The sequence below is a fragment of the Centroberyx affinis genome, unplaced genomic scaffold (assembly GCF_046629955.1).
Source record: "Centroberyx affinis isolate AG114_WGS23_722 - 3 ecotype Tasmania unplaced genomic scaffold, CSIRO-AGI_Caff_v1 ptg004972l_1, whole genome shotgun sequence".
In the NCBI taxonomy this organism is placed as follows: domain Eukaryota; kingdom Metazoa; phylum Chordata; class Actinopteri; order Beryciformes; family Berycidae; genus Centroberyx; species Centroberyx affinis.
In genome coordinates, this window is record NW_027282443.1 from 1 (window position 1) to 10000 (window position 10000).

At 44.5% G+C, this 10000-nt stretch overlaps 2 protein-coding genes across 4 annotated transcripts in view; one reads left to right on the plus strand and one right to left on the minus strand.

Annotated features, from left to right (window-relative positions):
- The first annotated feature begins 6 nt into the window (after nucleotides 1-6).
- LOC139666382 (anoctamin-7-like) lies at nucleotides 7-4300 on the plus strand. The gene is made up of 4 exons (XM_071545578.1): nucleotides 7-120; nucleotides 441-531; nucleotides 1308-1427; nucleotides 2551-4300. Exons 3-4 carry the CDS (start codon nucleotides 1341-1343, stop codon nucleotides 2716-2718), a joined length of 255 nt encoding a protein of 84 aa, XP_071401679.1. The 5' UTR covers nucleotides 7-120; nucleotides 441-531; nucleotides 1308-1340; the 3' UTR covers nucleotides 2719-4300.
- Nucleotides 4301-4420: 120 nt separating this feature from the next.
- rffl (ring finger and FYVE-like domain containing E3 ubiquitin protein ligase) overlaps nucleotides 4421-10000 on the minus strand; it is an 18573-nt gene continuing 12993 nt past the window's right edge. For all 3 annotated transcript variants that reach the window (XM_071545577.1, XM_071545576.1, XM_071545575.1), the window contains exons 6-8: nucleotides 9442-9465; nucleotides 8431-8643; nucleotides 4421-8339 (exon numbers count right to left, since the gene is read on the minus strand). In XM_071545577.1, coding sequence (XP_071401678.1) covers nucleotides 8459-8643; nucleotides 9442-9465 — 209 coding nt within the window. In that variant the 3' untranslated portion in view covers nucleotides 4421-8339; nucleotides 8431-8458. The remainder of the gene's footprint in view (nucleotides 8340-8430; nucleotides 8644-9441; nucleotides 9466-10000) is intronic.

Sequence of the window (10000 nt, forward strand, 5' to 3'; positions counted from 1 at the left end):
CTCGGCCTTCCTCCCTCGGCTCTACTACCGCTACACGACTGACGGTTCCCTGAGCGGCTTCATCAACTTCACCCTGGCAACCTCACCAAGCAACTACAGCCAGCAACACACTGCCTGCAGGTCTGTGTGTGTGTGTGTGTGTGTGTGTGTGTGTGCGTGTGTGTGTGTGTGTGTGTGTGTGTGTTACTGTAGGTTCTGCCAGGGAAGACGGCAGTAGACCAGAATCCTCTTTTCAACACAAACTGATGGAAATTGATTGACAGCAGTAATGCCCCCCCCCCCCCCCCCTGTGCATTAACACCCATAACAACACCACCGACGTGCCATTTTGGCCCTTTGGCGAGGCGGTGAACCTACAGCTGCTCCCAACAACAACAACAACAATAACAACACTACTACTACTGCTAATGATAATAATATAATGCTGTTCACCTGTGCAGGTATCGAGGCTACAGGGATGAAAACGGTCGTTTCCTTCCAGAGTATTTCCACCTGCTGGCCATACGACTCGCCTTCGTCATCATTTTTGAGGTCAGTGTCATGAAGTTAAGACACCACACACACACACACACACACACACACACACACACACACACACACACACACACACACACACACACACTACACATTAGTGAGCAATGTGATTGGTTCATGTCTGTTGCTGCTGAGCTGGGAACTGACCATTTCATCACTGATCCATCAGATGAATTTTGCTATAACATATTATAAGCTAATATATCTAGTAGCAGCTAGCGTTAGCATGTTCACATTAACATCAGTGTGTTTGCTGGCTAGTTAGCTAGCTAACAGTTTGTTCAGGTTGACTGAGCTGACTCTTCTCAAGCTCCAACTCTTCATGTTTTGGAGTAGAGACTAGGGCTAAAGACAAGACAGTTTACTGTGTCACAGTAACCTACATTTGGAAACAAATCCACCTTATCACACTATCACTTTTACTGAGAACGTTTACTGAATGGATCTACAGCCACACCACAACAAGCTGACTCAGCTGCTCTCTGCTTCAGCTGCTTCAGACACATTTACACTTTATTCACTAACACACAGTTCACACTGTTCCTCCATCATGGAGACAGACAGGCTGCTGCAGCAGAGTGGAGATGAAACTCTGTTGGCAGTCTGGAAGTGAAACATGAAGGGCAGCGAGTAAAGACGTCAACCTGCTGAGAGACAGACTCAGTCAGACTCGCTGTGATGATATGAGTGTACCGCCACCTGCTGGGTGTCCTGCTGGGCTGACTGTGTGGTTGTGGAGAACGTCTGGTGAAGGTTCCTCCTGTCCTCCTCAGCACGTGGTCTTCTTCACCGGCCGTCTGATCGACATGATGGTCCCTGACGTCCCGGAGGAGGTGGAGATGAAGATGAAGAGGGAACATTACATGGCTAAACAGGCCCTGGCTGAGAACCAGGTAGCACTACCGCAAACACACAGAATATAATATAAGATAATATAAGATGCACTTTATTGATCCCCTAGGGGAAATTCAGGATATACATATATATATATATATATATATATTGAATAGAATAGAATAGAATAGAATACAGGGTTTCCCCCCAGGAAAGCAGGTAGTGGAGGTGCTGTGTGCCATCATAAATAAATAATCACAACCAAGACAGACAGAGTACTGTCCAACTCAAGTAGAAGTACTGTTACTTGATACTGTTACGGATATTTTACGTATGTAGAAGCAAAATTACCAGTGTAAAAAATCTACTTCAGTAAAGTAAAAAGTGTGTGATTTAAAATGTCCTCAGAGTAAAAGTTCCTGAGTTCCTCTTTAGAACAGAGAACGTTGTCAGCTGTGATCTTTTCCATGTGATTCTAACAGGAGAGAGGACAGAGTTCACACTGGATTCTTTTCACTGGAAACATTAGAAATGAGAAAATAAAGAGCAGAAACAAAGTAAAGTCAGATTCCTCTTCTCACTGTGAATGGATCCACAGTTTGTCAGTTTACCATCCCACTGAGCAAAAGACGTGATTTCAACGTCTCCTCTATGCTTTAGCTCTCATATAGCCCAGGATCATTACAGCTATGTATAGACCTATTTTAGACCAAGCAGTAAATACATTATTACAATGAATAAACATCTGTAAATACCAAAAATATGCACCAGAGAAGTCCTGTAGACTAGCCTACAAGATAATTATCTGAGCACAAGAAGTAATTTCAACATTGCGTCTATGCGTAGCTCTCATATAGTCCAGGATAATTTTGTCTATGTATAGACATCTAATAAACTTTCACTTTTCAACCCCATTTAAACTTAATTTAGCCTAGACGGCTATGGCCATTTAGACGTGTTTTAAACGTCTAATCAACGTAAAATTGCTCAGTGGGATTGTCCAGTTTCTGTTGCTGATGTCATGTCATGTCATGTCATGTTATGTCATGTCATGTCATGTTGTAGTGGGTTATCTTCTAAGATAAGATAAGATGAGATATCACTTTATTAATCCCCTTGGGGAAATCCGGTGTTGGGTTACCCTAACTCTAACCCTAGTGATGTTGTGTACCCGCTGTCCAGTCTTTGGGTAAAACAGTAATTCCTGGGGAGGAGGAGGAAACTCCCAGCGAGTTGCGGCAGCGCAGATCCAGACCCAGACCCAGACCCGCCCCCCAACCAGACAGCGACTCCCCCCCTCCCCTCCTGAAGAGAATCTCAGAGGAACCTGACAGAGCAGACAGCTGCTGAACTCTCCACTGGGAGCCATGTTGGATGTTCTCTACAAGGCCTACAAGACCTCTACTAGACCTGTACAAGACCTCTACAAGACCGCTACTAGACCTACCAGACCTCTACTAGACCTACCAGACATCTACTAGACCTACCAGACATCTACTAGACCTCTACTAGACCTACCAGACCTCTACTAGACATCTACAAGGCCTTCTAGACCTCTACAAGACCTCTACTAGACCTACAGACCTCTACTAGACATCTACTAGACCTCTACTTGACCTACAGACCTCTACTAGACCTCTACTTGACCTCTACTTGACCTCTACTAGACCTCTACTAGACCTACCAGACCTCTACTAGACCTCTACTAGACCTACCAGACCTCTACTAGACCTCTACTAGACCTACCAGACCTCTACTAGACCTCTACTAGACATCTACTAGACCTCTACTAGACCTATCAGACCTCTACTAGACCTACCAGACCTCTACTGGACCTCTACTAGACCTACCAGACCTCTACTAAACCTCTACTAGACCTACCAGACCTCTACTAGACATCTACTAGTCCTCTACAAGGCTTACTAGACCTCTACAAGACCGCTACTAGACCTATCAGACCTCTACTAGACCTATAGACCTACCAGATCTCTACTAGACCTACCAGACCTCCACTAGACCTATCAGACCTCTACAAGACCGCTACTAGACCTATCAGACCTCTACTAGACCTATTGACCTATCAGACCTCTACTAGACCTACCAGACCTCTACTAAACCTCTACTAGACCTACCAGACCTCTACAAGACCTCTACTAGACCCCTAATAGACCTATCTGACCTCTACTAGACCTCCACAATCTCTACTAGGCCTACAAGACCTCTTATAGACTTCTACTAGAACTCGTCTAAACCTGTGCTACACAATCAGCTGTGCAGAGCTGAGGACCTCCAACATGGCCGCCAGAAGGTGCACCTGGAGCTCTACTGCCAAGGAGGAAATGTTTGCTGCATTTTCTGCATTTCAGTGGCAGCATTGTTATAATGTATTGAGAACTGTCAAATCTTTACACTTTTATAGCTTTACAGTAACATAAATCTAACCTAAAACTATATTGTTGAATTATTGTAGTCAGTATTTACTGGATCGGGTCCTCTTGTGTGTTTTCCAGTGCCTCACACTGTTAATCTATGAATAATAATGTAAATACATTTCTTATCAGTCTCATGTGTGTCTTTCCTTTGTCCTGCAGCCGGCAACCAGCAAAACAATAACTGGCTTTCAGGATATTTTTCAAATGTAGTTTAGTTACCAGAATGAAGCTATAGCAAAAGATCAACCGGGAAGACAACTTTTCTTATACTCTCTCTAGATTTATTATATCATTTCATGATGGAGTCTAATTGCCAAGCTGTAAATTTCAGACTATTCCGTAACTTCAATCATGCAAAAACTGTCATCCTTCACTTCCTGATTTAACTATTTCTGGAAGCAAGTTCATGCAAATAAACAGAGTGTTGTTTGTTTTCTGGGTTTACACAAACGTACAAATAATGCTGTTAAAGATGAGTTATGTTAAAAATAACCAAGCTAGTATCCAGCATGTATACTGACAGTCCTGTTTGTACTGTTGAAGTACAGCTTACAGTTCACAGCTAGCAACAGAGCATGGACAGCACCGATCTGTCAAACTAGTAAGGCTGGACACAAAACTGCAGAAATCAGTTTTATTACAAAATATGTCAGAAGAAAGCACTCCAGAAAAAATACATGTGGTTGTTTTTCTGTTCATTTGTATTTTAGAGGTTTCAATGAAGCTGTAAGATGAAAATGGAGTCGGCAGCCATGTTTCCACCTTCTTCACACTTTCAGTCTGTGGCTTCTCACCAGGCTCTCAGCACGGGTTTCTGGTCAACAGCTTTTTAGCTCGATTACCGTTTCTCACCGAGACCCATGGGACAGCCTAGCCACACCGCTAGCACATTAGCTTGTGGCTAGCTGGGTCTCAACGAGTACAGCTGATGCTGACAATGCTAACAGACCACTTTTGGTACCTGAGGAACAAATTCTGAAGCTGAGATGAGAGTCTGAGGAGAACCCAGCCTGATCCCCTCCACCAGCATCATGTGTTTCCTTCAGTTCACACTGATCTGTTGCAGATGCAGAGCTGCACTTTATCTGCCTGCTCTCCAGTGAAGCCTGCATGATTTAGACATTTTACCAGTGAATTAAAGCTGCAATAAAACTTCATGTTGTAATACGACAACCGATAAGCAGGTCTTGTCAGTTTCATCTCGGTGTGTTTGAGCCACATGATCCTGGCATAGAACAGAAATGCTTTACAGATTAAATGTGATCGCAGCGTCAGAACAGCCTGAAGAACCGACAATCATTTCACAGTTATTCAGAAAAATCAAAACAACCTCTTTGATCTCACAGAAACAAAAGGTCCAAGAAAAATAAAGATAAAATAATCGCCTCTGCAAGTTCAAGCCCTCTTCTCTCCATCGTCCCAAAACAACTAGCGGAAGCACGATATAAAAAAAGCCTCATTACAGCATAACAGGTTAGTGCAATCAATGTATTGTTATAACAAGACACAATATGAACCTCAAACAAAAGAATATACATGTACTGCCATTTCCACTTCAACTTCAAACGCTGAGGAAGCCCTGAGTCGCTGCAGGGCTTCAGGGCCGAGGCTCCTCCCTGCAGCCTGCTGGTCTCTAAAGACTACAGATCACTTTAAGGCAAAAAACCCTAAAGGGGGAGAGGAAGGTTCCTGTCTGATGACTCAGGTTTTAGAACAAGAGGCACTTGAGCCGTCTAATGCCCCGCCATAATCACCATGACGTATTCAACAGAACTAATGAGGTAATTAATTAAGCTAATTAAAGCATTTATTAGAAAATATTTCTGTCAACATTATCTTCACATAATGTCCTGGATACCATGTGCCATGATGGAGGGACAGAAAAACTGCATGTGTTTTTAGAGCTCCGCCCCCCTGGTTTCAACTGATTTTTCTCACATGTAAAGAAATTTCAGCTACTCAGCTTGACTGGAGGAGGAAATCGTTCTGACTTGTGATTACTAAACATGTGCAGCCTGTAGACAACAGGAACATGTATGTGCTCCAGCTCATGTTCTCTGTCTTTCATGATGAAGGTTTATCCGAACACCTTGACATTTTTAATGTCAAGCCCTGATGATTGGTAGAAAGTGGTAGAAATTAATGTGACCAGTGCCTGGTTAAAGGGACAGTTCAGTTTTGTTATTTTTCCTAGTTAGCCAGAGTCAGACAAACTTGCGGATGCCTTTTGATGTCTGTGTGTGCAGTTTGAAGGAATGGGAACGGTTAGCTTAGCTCAGTTGCTGTAAGTCTATGGGATCAGGTAGCAGCTCTTCTCAAAAGTAGGGAAATAGAGCCGCTCAGTATATTCCAGCTCAAATAAACACAACATGATTAGCCTGTGTTCATTTTCGATTGCGAAGACGGGCGGCTACATGGCTAGCTAGATAACTCCTGAAAGTTTTCAGTTTAGAAAACTGCACTTTCATGAGGAGAGACCAGGCAGAACCTGATGGTGCATTCAAGACAACTGGGAAACTTTACACTTGGAATGTTCTACTTCCCACCTGTTTCTGAATTGGAGAGCCATTCAAATGGATTTTTCCTATTTGAAAGTTTCCCAGTTCCCAACTGTCGTGAACGTACCATAAAATGATGTCCGGCCAGGAATGATAAATATTTCATTTCTTTATTTGTTGAATTAACAAATTTATAAATCCGCAAATGACGATGTAAAGCTTTGTTAGACCAGCCATCCATCTCTGACGAAGTTCTGATTCCTGTTCCTTCAAACTGCACAAGAGACATGAAAAAGGCCATGAGATGGTCTGACTCTGGGTAAGCAGGACAAAAAGCTAAATTCCCCAAAAACTGAACTGAACTCCTGCCTCTACAACAGTCAGGATCTGTTGCATGGGGGGAGATCTGTGCCACCAGACAACTGAATCTGTTTGAATCTTTTTCTTCCTCCTGTTGCTGTCTCAGTCTGCTGTGAACAGGAAGCAGCTGCTGTTTGATTCAATATAGTTTTCAGCCTCAAGGGGGCAGGAGTGCAAAAAGCCTCAACACATTTTGTTTCAGGGAGAACATTTCACTGATCACATACAAATTCAGAACACATGATTCAAATTCAATTGTCTGGTGGCACAAATCTCACCCTATGGGTTTCCACCATAGAGGACATGAAAGTGAGGGTGTGACTGGCATGATTGGCACCGATCAGATCCGGCTAGGGAGCGACTCTGGATCTGTATCTGTATCCGCCGCAGCTATCGGCGGTTTCGGGTCAGCACCGAGTGGAAGATCTCACTTCTTAGCGGGTGTAATCCTGGAACGATCTGATCCGTACCAAAGTAAACCCCGAGTAATGTGACGGGTGCTGGTGTAGTGCGGTCTGGTCAGAGTCCTGCGGGCCGAGGCGAGCCAGGAGCCGGCAGGCCGCTTCGCTCTGACTAAAGCTTCGTGTGTTTAATCTGCAGGTTAGCAGAGCCACTGCTTAGACTGGGAGAGTCAGGGAAGGGTTAGGAATTAGTTAAAGCCATGTTTCTCTTTGGTAGACCACTGTCTCCAGGAGCAGATCCACTGTCAGCACCAACATTCAAATATCCACACTGATGCCTACAAACAGGCAAAACTAGATGACACATCACAGGGTCTGAGCTGTGGACATAATGGAAATGGAATGGAAATAAGTGGCGGTGACTACGGGTCCCCAGAACAGCCAAAGCTGGTGGTCGATTATTGACGAGTTCCTATAAAGGTTTGTGTTCTAGTAGACGTGATGCCGAGGTGAAACATCCCTGAACATCAGATGTTTTCTCTCTCAGGTTTGTTTCATGGCCTGAAAAAATTGTGACAGCAGTTTAGAGAAATTTTCAGCCCCCAAAGATACAGGATTTACTGCTACGACATTTTATTATTGCCCTGCTCTTCCTCTGCTTGCTGTCTGGAAATGTATTTATTGCATTTATTTTACATTTTATATTGGGAACTATTGCTGATTTCCATGGCAGTAACCATGCGGCTCAGGAGTGAGTGGATTCTTAGGAGCTGGGTAAGGCACAGAGCATGCTGGGAACGCACACTATCCCAGACTTCCCTCGGCCGAATGAGGTAAAACCATAGTTCAGCTTCAGTCCGTCCAAAAATCCCCTGACCAGAGTCAGGTTGTCCTAACTGGCCCTTTGTGACTGTTTTGAAGGTGCTAGGTGTGGTTTTCCAGGCCCGCTACAAGCTAACAGCCTCTGCTTTCCGGATTTCAAAAACTTAAACAATAAGACCAGTTCTTCTGTCTGGATGGAGGATTAAAGAGATCTGAGGTTGAGGCAGAAGGCCTGAAGACCTGAGGGTAGAAAACCACAGAGTAATCCCATCATCAGCCAATAAAAAAACACTGCTGCTTCCACAGCTGCTAAGGTCACTTCTTAAGGCATACAAGTTAGTCCCTTGCACTTTGTACACTAGAAAAATAGAGTTAAAAAAATAAAACCCTTCTGATGTTCTCCAGAGGTTCCCTTTTGGAGGATTTGTTCATGTTTATTGCTTTGGAGATAGTCAGTCCTGCGGAGAGAGAAGACACAGCCGGTCAGAGTCAGAGGACCTTCTGGGTTCAAAATGGCCGACGAAGCGTGTTCGTTTGGGTTTGGCGTACCTGGTCCCGGGTCAGGACGGCGGTGCGCTCAGGACCGGAAGACGTGGACCGCTCGGACGACATACTGGCGACAGATGGGACATTCGTTCATCCTCTTGCCACACTTGGTGCAGGTGATCATGTGACCACACTCCAGCAGGACACAGTCGATGGGAGAGTCCATACAGATCTTACACAGGTTCTCCTCGAGACCTGCCGCGCTCCCTCCGGCCTCTAGGGGGAGACAGACAACACAGAGACTTCAGACTGTCTAAAGCAGCCTCAAGATGGCGCTGCGATTCATTTGCCTTTAGTTGCATCTTGAGTCAAAACACGACCCGACCAAAACCTCGGAGGACATTCTGAGCACACAGCAGGGCGGACGCTGGTCCAGATGTGGTCCAGGTTTTGGACGGGTCACATTCAGACTACAGATGCAGCTGAATGTAAATGAATTGTAGTGACTGTTATGTGACTGTTATGATTTTAATGAGCGCTCATAACAAATGATACGACTTTTTAAAAGATCGCAGTGTTTTAAAGGAAATACAGACTGGATTCCACACAATTTACATTTACTGAAGTGATGAACTTCCACAAACAAGTTTTTTCCAAAATGGATCAATACGCTTTGGAGATTAGAGGCAAATTCCCTAGCTTCACTCCATATGCAGGGCTAAATAATTAGCCCTGCATTAGTCCTGACTGGCCCTGCATTAGCCCTGCATTAGTCCTGACTGGCCCTGCATTAGCCCTGCATTAGTCCTGACTGGCCCTGCATTAGCCCTGTATTAGCCCTATATTCACCCTGTATTAGCCCTGCGTTAGCCCTGTATTAGCCCTGCATTAGCCCTGTATTAGCCCTGAATTAGCCCTGTATTAGGCCTATATTAGCCCTGCCTTAGCCCTGCCTTAGCCCTGCCTTAGCCCTGGGCCAGGGTCAGGAGCAGCTCCCCTGGTGCTGGAGGGGACACAGGAGTCATGTGGAAACTGAAGTGTGGAGCCTGTGGTTCCAGGCGGGAAAAAACTCACCTGAACTGTCCACAGCGCTGGAGACTGAAAGAGAAAAACAATTATTATTATTACGTTGTTATTATTAAGTTAGTTATTATTAAGTTAGTTATTATTAAGTTAGTTATTATTAAGTTAGTTATTTAACTAACAACCAAACTGACATTTAATCCATTTCTGTCCTTTAGGGAAACAGTGAGAGAGACAGAGAAGAGATGAGTAACACACTGAGAGAGAGAGAGAGAGACAGAGAGAGAGAGAGAGAGAGAGAGAGACAGAGACAGACAGAGAGAGACAGAGAGAGAGACAGAGAAGAGATGAGTAACACACTGAGAGAGAGAGACAGAGAGAGAGAGAGAGAGACAGAGACAGACAGAGAGAGACAGAGAGAGAGACAGAGAGAGACAGAGAGAGACAGAGACAGAGACAGACAGAGAGAGACAGAGAGAGAGAGAGAGAGAGACAGAGACAGACAGAGAGAGACAGAGACAGAGAGAGAGAGAGACAGAGAGAGAGAGAGAGAGAGACAGAGACAGACAGAGAGAGACAGAGACAGAGAGAGAGAGAGACAGAGACAGAC

Coding starts and splice junctions, on each gene's coding strand:
- LOC139666382 (XM_071545578.1), top strand. CDS start 1,341: ATGATGGTCCCTGACGTCCCGGAGGAGGTGGAGATGAAGATGAAGAGG. Junction 1,428..2,550: donor AGGCCCTGGCTGAGAACCAG/GTAGCACTACCG, acceptor CCCGCTGTCCAG/TCTTTGGGTAAAACAGTAAT.